Here is a 14729-nt window from a genome sequence, read left to right as displayed (position 1 = left end):
TTATCAATTGTCGTGTTATTCGTGGGTACAGGAGAAACTCGAATTTTAATGTTCAATGAATTACACATTTTCTATAGAAATAAGTGCCGACTTTGCTAAATCAACGAAATGAAATTTCCACGAATATGTAAGTTTTCCTCATACCACGAACATTGAAAATAAATAAATCAACAGTAATTTTGTTACAACGGTCAATTTGATGTCATATTCATGTGTTTGAATTTCAAATTCTAAATAATATTTCGTTTTATCTCTGTTCCCTTGTTTGTAGTTTGCATTTTTTTTTTATTTTGCCGTAACTAATAATGCGATTTAAATTCATATTCAGGCTTTGATAAAACGCAATCCTTTACATAAATATCAATAATTCAAACCTTTAAAACACAGTCTTTGATAGTAGACATTTCCAGGATCGACACCCTCAATCCACCATCTATGATACTCCGGAGTATATTTGTGTCCAAAATGTAGTGTACAACGACTGTTCGGGTACTCAGATGAGAAGGAAGTGCAAGATATATTTTGACAGCGTTCAAAACATTGTTTCAAATCTATTCCTGTTTTGCCCATACGTTCTATATCATGATGCTCGGCCATCCAAAACGAATGATATCTGAGGACTTCAAAACCAAAGTCGAATTTTGTATCTCTACACCACAAGTCACGTCTCACTACAAATAACACATCAAAATATAAACAGTGGCTTTTTTGATACACGTTTGTTTTAACGTTCATCTCCCAGTTTTTATGATATAAAATCAAAAAAATTATTCTAAATGCGAATGTTTTCATGTATTTTCTGACTTTTTGTTCAGAATGTTATTTCTGTTCGTTTAACGAATGTATATTATGTATAACGTAATGTCTAGGAACAGTAAATGGGCTATGTTGCTGAATAATTAATGCAGTTTCACCTACGATCCATGCCTTTTTCAGCGGGTTTATAGGGTAAGCATACAAAGGATCATTAACTGTCTAATTGAATTAAGTCATTTAATTGTTTTGCAAACCAGATTAGATATGCAAAAATAAACACAGCGAACTGCGACATCGATGTTGGTCGTGTCTAGGCCCGTTAATTTCATAAGCAACCAAGATACTTTATATTGTTCCAAAGAGCACGAATTTCAGACTTTCACAATGATAACAGCAATCAGATTGTACAGTTGATCGTCAAAGTTCTGATCGTCTCAGGATCTCATCAGCCATATCAACTCTGGAAGCTAGATACTCCGTCTGCATGAAAATGGGAAACGCGCCAAAAGTCCTCAGCTGGTGCACTACTGACGCGTGAAACAATTTATTATCAGGTTTTTTATTGTACCAAGTGTACCAGTAAGTAGAATAGACAATTAAGTAGTGGAACAATGGCTTGAAGTTGAAATAAATCTATAGTAGTAAGTTTTTCTCTGTAGCTTCGGAAGCCAGTACATAGTTGGTATGTCATTGTATTTGGTTCTGCTTGAACAGAAGTAGCTACACGTTTGTGTTTGTTACAGATGTCGTTTTCTGAAAATGAATAGTTATCAAATGTTCCAGGATTATAATTTAGTACACCAGACGCGCGTTTCATCTACATAAGAGTCATTAGTGACGCTCATATCAAAATATTTATCAAGCCAAACAAATACGAAGTTGAAGAGCATTGAGGATCCAAAATTCCAAAAAGTTGTGCCAAATATGGCTAAGGTAATCTATTCCTGGGATAAAAAAATCCTTAGTTTTTCGATAAATTCAAAGTTTTGTAAACAGGAAATGTATATAATGACCACATGAAGTCAGTTGGAATGTTGGTGAATTCGTGATTTCCTTTTGCAGAACCTCAATATACAATTTACGTCAAACAATAATGATATTGTGAGCAGCTTTATCAGCCGGGACAATAACAAATTCCTTGGCTAGTTCTTTTAGTTTATATTTGATACGCTAAATAGGGTTTTTATGGTTGTTGTTAAGAGTAAAATGTTGTATTCGAATATCAACTATCTTCAATACTGAATTAAAAATAGTCCAAAAGGCCGTACGGTGACCTATAATTGTTAATGTTTGTGTCATTTTTGGTCTTTTGTGGATAGTTGTCTCATTGGCAATCATACCACATCTTCTTTTTTATATACCCAAAGATTTTTTGTCAGCTGTTTCCCCGTTTTACCCATCTCGAACAGTAGGTACGGAGTGAGTCGTGGATGATATTAAGACACTCATTCAGATTAATAATTGACGGGGGACGATATTTAGGTCCTTTACAGAGGGATGATTTTAACTCTCGGTCGCTAACGATGTTAAGGTCTCCTGTTATGACATGGGAAATGAGACCATAAGTGTTTTCTGAATTACTGAAATTACATGACATAGGTGTATCTTTACCGGCGTCTTTGACCTATTCATGAAAAACTATAGTTTTCCATTTATTGAATAACTTTAAATTTTTTATCCGTTTTTTCTGATTTAGTTAAAACAAAACATTTGAAGACTATAGATATCCATTAAAGCGTTACAAACTGTATGATAAATAGGGAGATACAATATTATAGACAAATTAATCTAAGATCAATTCTGCCTGTGAGAGGTGGAGTGTTATTTTTTATATAATTTCCTAATTGATTGACCGAGAACACGTTTACCTCGTAGTAGTGTATTTATTTCAATTTAAAACACGATCTTATTCTATTTCATTAAGATTTACACTAATAGAGATTATAAAAATTTCATATTTTCAATAATCTGGTTTAATTCAATCAAATATTTGTGTGGGTGTGTGGGTGTTGCAGCCTGTAGCTCATTGCCATATTCGGTATGGCCATTGAGGGCGCTTTCAGCTTGAATCAGAATTTTGGAATTCCCGTGTCAGCTTGAATTAGAATTTTGGAATTCCCGAATCGGGCACTTGTTAATTTGCTGTCGACTAGAAAGCAGGTGTTACACAAATTAGTTAAACTTTAAAACCCGCCCGCCCTCCCTATGAGAATAGTTGCTGCTGTTTTTGTTTTATATTTTCAGGCATCTGTTTGCTGTATTTGATTGGCATATTATGGTTACCAGTATCCAAGCAGGACCTTCATAGTATTGGACCAATACAGGATAATTTCGAATAAACTTGCGTTTCTATGAATTGGACATTTCCGTTATTAAGCACTTTATTAACATATTATGGACTATTGTGATTTGTGCATCCAGCATTAATTTTAGTTTTTATTAATTAACAATTATATTAATTGGAACGAAAACAAGACATTTAAAAAAAAATCGATTATCTTCTTTTATTCTAAGGCGCAGAGTCAATTTTGAATGGGGGGAGGTCCAGGGAGACTGGTAGTGATTAGGGGATTATTTCATTCGGCCCTTGCTCTGGGCCTGACAAGTTATAAAATTTGCAGGTTTGGAAAATGTGGTTAGTGGTAACGGTGTGGTCTACAGATGGGTGACTCTGGGACCTCCTCCACCTCATCTTATAGAAGGGAGGCCTACACCTGCCAACAGGTGGGGCGCTAACTGGAGCATTGGTAATACGAGTGTTTTCCCCGGGCACTCCCCATGGTAGGTGGTGGTGTAACCGTATTTAACTACCAGGGGTTTTATGACACTATGTCAACATAGGTCAGCTGATAGCCATTGTGTATAGGTAATCAGTAGTCACCCTGGCGCCTCAACAAAATATTAAAGAATACTCTGTAGCAAAAGTAATGCCACAAAGTAAAAAATGTATATTCTAGTCATGAAAATGTAAATACAAGTTGGTGTAATAAAATGTATGTTTAATTCAAATGATTGTTTTTGTATAAGTTGTATATGAAATACAGAGGATGGAACCTCTACACAAATGAGTATTATATACAGAAAGTCTTTAGTTAGTATTTGGTATTTGTGAATTATAATTCACAACAGACAAAGGGAGACAACTCTCGATTAAGTTTTAATATGTTTAGAAAAAGCGTCAACAACTCTGGATCGTTGTTTTTCATCTCATTGTTATTCGTTCAGTATTGAATTAGGGTCTTCATATATGAGTATTGCTATTAATGTAATGTACTACTTTAGAGAAACCTATGAACTAATTGTATAAATTTGAGAAATGTCTTAAATTAAAAAGAAAGTTATAAAATGTCCACGCTAGAGACTTATAACAACAGAAATAAAAGACCTTCTTAATGTTTTTCTAAATTAATGTCATAAATAACGTCATGATAATACAACAAAGGATAAGTGGTATCCATTCTTGACACACAATCAGTACGTGCACAACAAAATAACACACAATCAGCAAATAAACAGCGATTGTATTACTGTCCTTTATCTCAAAGTTGCAATGAGTTTAGTTCCTTTTCAGAGTGTTCCACTGCGATGAATTGATTATTGTTCTTATTTAAAGCCAGTTGAATCTGTTAAGGCTTTATATAGACTGGTCAATAGTGTTTATTTATCCGTATCCATTCAGATTATTTTCAATTTTATGAACAGTACTATATGTGATCGTATGGTAACGTTTGAAGGTTAATTAAAAGAATGAAAATGAGTAAATACTTTAATGCTCAGACTTTTCAGATAATGTTAAATTCAAAAAGTCTGCTTAAGACTAAAATTCATCTACGTGTGCCGTCTATGTATCGTTTTTTTTTCTCATACCTTGTTTTGGACAACCAATGACTTCAAGTTTTAAACATGCTTCTTTGTAATCCACTGGAACCACTTTAAGGTATCTGCCATAAATTTCTTTATTAAAAATAAACTGATGAATAGACAGTGGGCTTATCATCGGATTGATTATAAATATCTAAAAAAAAATATGTATTATGTCAGTAGCATTTAAGGTAAAGTGACAGTAAATAGGCTATGTCACAGATTTTGGTAAAATTTTGCATACATCTTTGAAAATCGAAGAAGGAATGCATTTATCTTTTTTAATTTCTAAAATATAACAAACTGAAGACATAGAAAGTAACTGAATATTTGTATAGCATGTATAGAGAGCATATACAAAAATTAGAAAAACGTTCTTAAATGTGTCTCAAAATCAAAATCTCAAATTTGTCTCTATAAATATTTCTTGAAAAATTATATATTTTGTTGGTTCATAAATTTCGGTTTTAATGATGAAAAATAAAAGTTTTTAGCAAACCTTCACTGTTCCGATCGGGTCCTCGTAAAAAGTTAGGTTGCTCCTGTCATTACCATACATTATTTTAAACGAGTCAATAAATTGTGCATTTGAACCGTCTTTTATTCCCTGTAGCTCAACACCTTGGAGTTTTAAAGGCACAATAAAATCAACCTTAAAAATACAGTTCCTGAAGAGTTTAGCAAATTCTAAGTTTAATATGATGTACATGTATGTATGTACAATATATTTATTGAAAATATTAAATGAAATTGTTGCGTGTTGTTAAGTGATGTATATTTTGTTTTTTTGACATGGCGTCATCATTTTACTTTCTACTTATGAGTTTGAATGTACCTCTGTTATATTTCGTCTCTCTTTAATGTCACCCAATGAGTGACGTTAACTTGCATCTGTAAGGAAGCACAATTCAATTAAATAGATTAAACCTCTTATATTTCAAATATTGTTAATAAGATTACAAAAGGTATTAATTCATTTCAAAATAATGTACCATAAACCATGGGGATTCTCTTATTAAAGACAAACATACTATAAACCATGGAGAAACATCATCAGAACTAGAACACCAGCCAGTTTCTGGGAAGAATAAACGACCATAGTTTGATAGATGATCTTTGTCTTTCCTCGAGGACGATTCTAACTGGTAATCGTAAACATCACCGGATATGAGACCTAATTGTCGTCCACACATTGTTGCTTTGAAAAAAGACAAAAATTGGTCAGCATCATTGAGCATACACATCAAATCCGACTCACAGATATTTTAAAAGAAGAATTTTGAGACCTGACAGAAATCTTTTTGACATAACGAATTCGCTGTGTGTGGATATTTTATGTCTGTCTCAAGAACACAGCACACTACTTATATAAAAGAGATTTAACTGAGATTATGTTGAATTTTGAAATTGGCTATTCTATTTTGCTGATGAAATAGAGAACAACTTTAGTTCAAGCCTCAATGAAATTGGTACAGCGTTGTTTACACTGACAATGTTTAGGACACATATAACAAGCATTTTTATAGAATCATGTGACATTGATCAACTCTATCTAAGTCTAAATCGGTACAAGTTCTTTTAATAATTATAAATAATATATACATGGTTGAAGATTAGTTTAAAAACTTTTTACTTCGTTAACATGGTCAATGTTTCGTTTTAAATTTCATATTCTGGTATCACAAATACCTAGCAGAGTAAATGTTCTCTGCAGCCTCTGAGCCATTACTTATTATTAGAACCCAGAATTCATCAACGCAAATATATCGTTCAGTTCAAAAGTAACATCATGAACAGTTTCAATTTTCTTTTTTATTCGGTGGTTAGCATGTCGGAACGTACTATTGTATTGTCAATTGATATTTTCTCTGTCCTGAATGTTTTTCATTTGTGTGTACTGTACTAGTATTCCTGTCCTGTAATGCGCTAGGTTTGGCTAGCCACAAAACAAGGTTCAACCCATCATTTTGTGTTTTAAAATGTCCTGTACCTAGTTAGGAAGAATGGCAGTTGTTATCTTATAGCTCGTTTCTGTGTGTTGCAATGTCGTTTGTTTTTTTGTTACCCTCCAGTCTTTCGAATTCTGATGTTTCGTTGTTTTCATCTTATAGTTGATGTGTTTCCCTCGGTTTTAGTTTGTAACCAGGGTTTGTTTAGTCTCAATCAATTTACGACTTTCGAACAGCTGTAAACTACTGTTGCTTCTTATTTACTGCACCAGTTACGCAATTCGACAATCAATGTCTCTTAAATGTACTTGATGCAAAAATATTGAGAAAAAAAACCCAATTGTGTTTAAACTTACATTTTCCTATCACTTGAATCTCTTCTATTTCAAAGAAATGGTAGTAGCCCTGTCTAGCGTTTTCATTAGTAAAGTCAAAATTTGTCACACTGACATATTGTCCGACAATAGGACGTTTACACTGATATCGAAATATTGCATTTTTCCTAGGATTTCGGTTTTCCTCACATCTGTATGCTCCATATGTCAGGAAATCCCATCTATTTTTACTAACATACGTTCCTACATATCTGTGGCTTACTGGGAACCAAACTGAAAATACAGACATTATAAGTCCATTTTATCCTTTTTTCGCTATTGCAAAAAAAAACTTGCAGAGTTTATACTTTTCACGATTTATTAGTTTCCTTATCAATTTGTGCTTTTTGTTGTATCAATAACGGCTTTCATTTAAACAATTACTTCTCAACCTTATACATATACGCTGGTTGTTCGGTGTGAGACAAGGCTCCGTGTTGAAGGCCGTACTTTAACCTATAATGGTTTACTTTTTAAATTGTTATTTGGATGGAGAGTTGTCTAATTGGCACTCACACCACATCTTCCTATTTCTATATACAAGTCTAAATTGAAAACTATGTCTATATATATATATATATATATATAAATATATATCAGGCTAATAAATAAGGCCGTTGTTTTTCTCGTTTGAATGGTTTAACATTGATAGTTTTGGTATCGTTTATTGCTGACTATTCGGTATTGACTTTGCTCATTATTAAAGAGCGTACGGTGACCTATAGTAGTTAATTTCTGTGACATTTGGTTACTTATGTAGAGATGTCTCATTGGCAATCATACCATATCTGTTTATTTATATGTAAACATTGTGGATAGTTGTCTCATTGGCAATCATACCACATCTCCTTTTTTATATTGGCATTTAAAAAAAATCTATATTCATTATAGTCGTCACAGTCATACTTCTGTCATTGTTTGTATAAGCAGAATGTTTGATTTCTAAAGTACGAGTTTTTGTAGTCAATCTATGTTAATTATTCTAATACCTGTAAATTTTTATTCTAATTTAACTCAGTATTTTTTTGGATCTAAAACTGTGTGTTTAATATTGTAATCGCATTCTTTGTCAGGCAATTGTTGATAGTTTCCAACGAATTGACAATTGCATCATCAAAAGCAATAAGTTTGCTGAAGATATTTTCCTGATATGATGACATCTTTCATTTCGTCTCATAGCATGCGACATAAGTTTATGTAAAATGTATGTGTACGATTATCAATATCTTACTTTGCATTCGGTAAAGAACGATTGCATGAACTTCAACATACTCTTGTAAATTAAGTAAATACCATGGCTTAGAATACGATCTGGAATTTCTAAAAGTTAGTCCTGCACCTGTTGATAAAAATAACTGTTACACTATAAAAACAACAGATCTATCGAAAGACGTCCATCTTCAATATATTCCAAAGTTTTGATTGATCACCTTTAAATTCACGACCTAAAGTAGGTATTATTTGATGACGAAGTATTCATTAAATGTTCCTGCTTGTATTTGATATTGGAAAAGTCGATTTGCTGAAGGTTTTGTTAGTTTCTACTCTTCTGTTGGTTCCTGTCTGATTCCATAACCTTACATATTCTTCTTGATATAAGCAAATTCGTTTCACTTGGTTTGAAAAAAAAATCATAGACTCGTTTTTAAATTTACATAAGTTGACATCAATGAAGTTTTATAATGAAAACGATTATACGGATTGAAATTGCTTTGATAGCAATGTTTCGCCGATTGAATGTCGTTTACGTGTACTATTTGACATCATTACTTTCGTACATTACTATATATAGTAAGACAAACATATTATAAAACTTTTATGAAATTTACATTGTTCTATATAGAATATAAATCCCGATATTTTTGCTATCGGTATCTTCTTTTGTCTAAATTTCTATACAAAGATATTAATGTTTGAATGAATTTCTTCAGATATACATTAAAATCGAGTCATATACACCTAAAACAAATATTTTGTGAGTATAGTAAAGAAACGACGAATAAAATAAGATTGAATATTCAATGCTGACATATGCATACAGACGACCACCTTTGTATAATTAAGGAAGATCCTATTGATTTCAAATTCGCAAAATGTCAACCGGATCGTTTCTTTGATTGTATTGGTAGTCTCATCATTTTTCTTTATGCTAAATATCTGATTACTCAAAAATTGATTATTCAAGGATTGTGTCCTTTGACAACAACTGCTGCAATAAGATATGATAATAAAAAAAAAAAAAAAAAATGAAATTTTATAAGTATAAAGTTCAAAATAATTCTTGGACAAACAGATTAAAAGACGATCAGAGGGATGACCTGACAAATTGCAATGTAAAGTAACCTTTGGTTTCTCAGAAAAGGAAATAATTTTTATGTGTTACCAATTAAACCATCCACTGCATAAGAAGCAGGTGTGCTGCTAAGTGATGGTGCTGAGTTGTAGCTTCTCCCCTTTCCAAATATTTCCAAATATTCTGGGTCGTCCTCTGAAATAAAGGTTTCATTTAGGTATCTCCTGTCTTCCGATAAGACATCTTTTACAAATTAAAACAAAAAAACTGTAATAATGATGTTAGACATTTAAACTGACGAAAATATGTTCATTCCAGTTAACGCATATTGAACACACTTTAAAGCGAAAATTATTGAGACTGTTGACAAAAAGATATCGGACTGTACCATTGAAAAAGAACAGAGAACATTTATCTGATTTAAAAGCAGTCCAGATTATACAACTTATTATCATAATTGTAACTAGATTACCGCATTCTGGAATATCACAGCTTTCAAATTCACCACCAATATAGCAACCAGGGGGAGTTTTCAATCCCATATCGATTTTCCTACAGTAATTTTCTTCAAATTCCCCTATCCATCTGGTACTTGTAGTAAACTCAAGGCTATTATCCTTCCATAAGCTGCAGTGCCTCCCTGATTTCGTAATATTTTCGTGACCTTTATATGAAGCTCCGAAGTCAGTCTTAAAGACACACTCTCGTTTACCTGTATCATGATAATGGTCATTTTAATCTTTGCAACACAAGTAAATTTGACCCACCTGACATTTGAAGAAAGCTTTTGCTCATAATCTTAATAGAATTTTCAGATATACGACTGACTTTTGAAGTGTTTTTCTTTTTCATTGTCATGTTCGGTTTCTCAATGACCACCTGTATATGAGACAATATCTGAAAAATTCTTATTTCCATGTCCTATTTTTCACAAAAAAAATCCTTTCTGTTGCCAACTCCGTCCTGCTACCGTTGTCATGTTACTCATTAGTCTTTCATGTTACCGACATATCTGACTATATTTTAATATATTTCTAATTCTTTCGTATAGCAAATGTTAAAGTCAATAATTGGCATTGGATACATTATTGCAGTATATACTAGAAAACCACAATTAGTGTCTTAAACTTATTCCTTAATCCCATTAGAAACTTTTTTAAATTGATTCACTTTGGTAACTTGAAAGAACTTTATTTTTTGGACCATTTTTATAAATTGCCATTGTTACCCAATTTAACAATGTTTGAATTACAGACAACAGTCCCTAGATCCTCAATGTGCGTCCTTCGAATTCTGCTGTTAAAATACCGCGTCTAAAGACATTTGTTTTGTTTTTTTCTTATTGCCAAACATTCTACTTTTTCAGATATTGTCTCATATATCTACACCTCCTTTGTTCCAAAAATATTTCATTTTATTTGACACTGATTAAAGTTTTGATCAGAGAAAATGTAAATTGACCAAACAAATCTCTCATGATTCTCTAAAGAAGAAATACACCTATCAAAATTTTAGTTAAAGTATGTGTGATTCATTTGTAAGTACATGTTCATATATACATCAACTTTGAATGGCCTTCAGTTAAATGATACATTCGTATATAATGTGTGCTTTTTGTATTAATGTTTTTTTTAAATACTGTTCATATGTATATATGCAGTTATATTTAATTCGAGAAAACTTATGTCTACCTTAAATGATGGCACACGTTTAATGATAACATGAGAAATTCATTACAATATTTAAAATGATACCGTATAGCGGGTTATTTTCGCGGGGTGTAAATTTTCGCTTATTTTCGCGGATAGAACAAAATCGCCAAAATAAATTCCGCCAATTTAAATATGTGCATGCAAAGGTAATGTTAAAAATGTTGAATCCGCCAAAATAATAACCGCCAAAATTTTTCGTATACCTTATTCAATGAAAACCGCGAAATTTTACACCCGCGAAAATAACCCGCTATACGGTATGATGAAGTGTAAAACACGGAAGTTTATTTTGAAATTACCGCAGAATTGTGACTGCAGATTAGAATCAAAGGTTTTGGGATAAGTCATTATAAATTGGATATACTAGTATATAAAAAAAACGATTTTTTCATTTGACTAATGTTTTTGAAATGAAATAACTACGTACTTAATGGCTCATAGTAGCACAACGGTATGCCTACATGTCTATGATAAACAGCATGGCCAGTAAAATTAGGATGCAATCCATCATATTCAAAGTTAAGATGTTCGTTGACCAGGTAAAATCCATCCAATGTCCATTTCATATTATCCACTTCTTGGCACGTGTCGGTAGTTGGCCCCTAAAATAACAATAGGTGTATAGCGTTTTCTTTTTAAACTTTTAATGGGTTTCAAAACACGCGTTTTTGTTGTTGACAGAATACATCTTATATGTCAGTTGAAAATCCTTGTCGTATTCCCCACCTTCTTCAGTATATTCCATAGTAGAAATTTCTTTATGTCAGCAACGTTGTGCTTTCACGAAAAATAGTGACGAATTTAAACGATGAAACGATTCGTAACTTCGATGTTTTTGTGGAAAACATATTAACAAAACGGAAAACGTAAACTTAATCTATAAAAACAGAAAAGAAAGTACAGGCATACTTTATTGCAAGACGGGCTCTTGTAATATGGACAAACGAAATGAAGATATCATATGAACCAACGTGTGTTTTAATAGTTCCAATGCTAGCCTGAATATCAAGACAATTTTGCTTGTGTTCCACAAACAGTCATTGCACTGGTTAGTAGAACATCATCCCAGAATTAATGTCAAGCAAAAAATTAGATTTCTTAAAAATATTTCAAATACCATTAAACTAGTATACGATTTAACTTTCCATATATTAAAAATGACCTAACGTTTTGAAGACGTCCACCATATGCACATTGTTACGGATCTTGTTAGTGTAACTCTTTTTGTATTAGGAAAATAAATTTTGCAAATAAAGGCAACAGTAGTATACAGATGTTCAAAAGTCATAAATCGATAGAGAGAGAAAAAAACCGGGTTACAAACTAAAACCGAGGGAATCACATCAACTATAAGAGGAACAACATGGACACTGAAGTGCAACAAAAACCTACGCCAACAAACATTACATAGAAACAAACTATTCATGTTCCTGACTTGGATGGGCACATTTTAAAACAAATGATGCGTTAAACCTGGTTTAATGCTGAATGACAATGTTAAAAAGTATTGCTATAATCATAACACTATTGTACTACGTGACAGAAAAATAGCAAATGGACACCCGAGAACGTTCACCACACGTACAGAGAAACGCACAAACAAATAATATGATATTCCGACACAACATGCAATCCACAACACAACAACGAACATATTCCATCAACGACATACATCACAAATATTATTCAAAATAATAATTAACTCATTGGTTCCAGAGATTTTGACAGGTGTATTTAAACATGAAAATAAAAATGGTTTCTTTAAATAGCATAATGCACAAGCAATCTTTGTTTAAATTGATATTGGTTCCATTGAAATTCTACCAAAGATTAACAAAATGCTTTAATTTTTTATATGTAGAAATCACCAAACACGAAAAGATGATACAGGCATGACACATGCAAGTGGTTTTCACCATGTGCCAACCGTTTTATAATATTAGTATGATAACAAAAACCAAATGGTTGAGCACTTGTTGCATTCTAATAAGAATCATTTTGTTATCCATAGATACAAAAAAAAATCAAATTTATAATTCATACATACCAAAAACAAAATAAAAGGGAAGTCGTGTGGCAATTGTATAGGTTCATCGGCGTTTCCGTCATCTCTACAACAATACATTAAAGTCAGGTCTGTAGAATTGTCTATTTTTAAATCTGGTAGATCTCCTCCTAACTCGTAGGTATAACCACGTACTGTCATACTTCCTTCGTTAAAACCTGACGTAATATAAATGGAAATGAGACAATTGTTTGAGTAATGCAGTCGAACCAATAACTATAATTACAATGTAACAAACTACAAAAATTATAAATATTCGGATCTATGGAATATTTAACGTTTTAAATTGTTTGCGTCTAAAAGCATTTTTGAATGATTTTAGTATCGTTCAAACACAGAAGATTAGCCGGTTATAGATGATATGAACATTTATTTTCTTTTGTTACATCTTTTGACATCGGACTCGGACTTCTCTTGAACTGAATTTTAATGTGCGTATTGTTATTCTTTTCCTTTTCTACATTGGCTAGAGAAATAGGGGGAGGGTTGAGATCTCATAAACATGTTTATCCCCCGCCGCAATTTTGCGCCTGTCCCAAGTCAGGAGCCTCTGGCCTTTGTTAGTCTTGTATGATTTTAAATTTTAGTTTCTTGTGTATAATTCGAAGTTTAGTATGACGTCCATTATCACTGTACTATTATGCATATTTTAGGGGCCAGCTGAAGGACACCTACGGGTGCAGGAATTCTCGCTACATTGAAGACCCATTGGTTGCCTTCGGCTGTTGTTTGCTCTATGGTCGGGTGGTTGTCGCTTTGACATATTCACCATTTCCTTTCTCAATTTTATTTATAAACCGTTTCATGAGGATACAACATTGATTATATTAACGGCAAGAATTGTTACTAAATTGTATTGTAAATGTATTTTTCTTATTTATATGTATTATGGAAATACGATTAAAACGAGTTGAACTAACTAAAGATACAAAGGAGGTTTGTGTTAATATATGATGTTTTGAAGAATTTTGCAATGCTAAATCGAGGATGAAGTGACACAATCATAAAGACGTAGTGAATTACATTCTTCCCGGTGACGTATTTTCAATATCCTCTTGGTTTCAATAAGACATGGTCCTTAAAAATTGCTGCATTATAATAGGAATGGAACTCAGCGTTTATAATATCTGGGACCACAGAGAACATTATCAATAGCGTTGCTTTTTTTCAGCAAAAGTAAACAAATTTTAAAAACATAATTTTCCCATTTGGTTTTTTATCTGATGCAATTTTAAATAGGAATGACATTGTTACTTAATAATAATATTACCGATCGGACATATGTCATTAGCTTTGTATATGCAATAATTTCCAGCTGGCCATGGATTATCAGCTGTTGAGTTCATAATGCAAAAATTAATCTGTATTGCTTGCTGAGTATACGGACCAAGAATATGGGGTTCGAATGTATACCAGTCAAGATCATTCCAAAACATGTTCCTTGATTTAGGCAGCAGTGTCATGTTGACATATCCCGTCATCCATCCGTAGTCAACGTCTTCAGGACAGCCAAACATAGATGTATGAAGTGCATAATTTCCACCAGGCCACTGTGTTGGCTTCATTTCTAAATCATATTCACTGATATGTAAAGGTTTATAAAACAATACATCTGCACACCCTTAAATATTTTTAATTTAGATAAGCTCGAAGTTACATAGTTTTGAGTTATAATGTTTAATTGCATTGTACAAAAGAACTAAAGGAGTGATTGTAATT

General features: G+C 32.5%; 1 protein-coding gene across 1 annotated transcript; it reads right to left on the bottom strand.

The window, feature by feature from the left end:
* Nucleotides 1–360: 360 nt before the first annotated feature.
* On the bottom strand, nucleotides 361–13155 carry LOC134685031 (uncharacterized). The gene is made up of 10 exons (XM_063544431.1): nucleotides 12993–13155; nucleotides 11373–11547; nucleotides 9706–9945; nucleotides 9324–9428; nucleotides 8172–8279; nucleotides 6923–7174; nucleotides 5649–5815; nucleotides 5117–5269; nucleotides 4624–4771; nucleotides 361–671 (listed from the first exon to the last, which is right to left on the bottom strand). Exons 1-10 carry the CDS (start codon nucleotides 13149–13151, stop codon nucleotides 361–363), a joined length of 1818 nt encoding a protein of 605 aa, XP_063400501.1. The 5' UTR covers nucleotides 13152–13155.
* Nucleotides 13156–14729: the final 1574 nt, after the last annotated feature.

This window comes from Mytilus trossulus, chromosome 1 (genome assembly GCF_036588685.1).
Source record: "Mytilus trossulus isolate FHL-02 chromosome 1, PNRI_Mtr1.1.1.hap1, whole genome shotgun sequence".
In the NCBI taxonomy this organism is placed as follows: Eukaryota; Metazoa; Mollusca; class Bivalvia; order Mytilida; family Mytilidae; genus Mytilus; species Mytilus trossulus.
The sequence above is the reverse complement of the archived record's forward strand: the minus strand, read 5'-3'. Positions and strand labels throughout refer to the sequence as shown.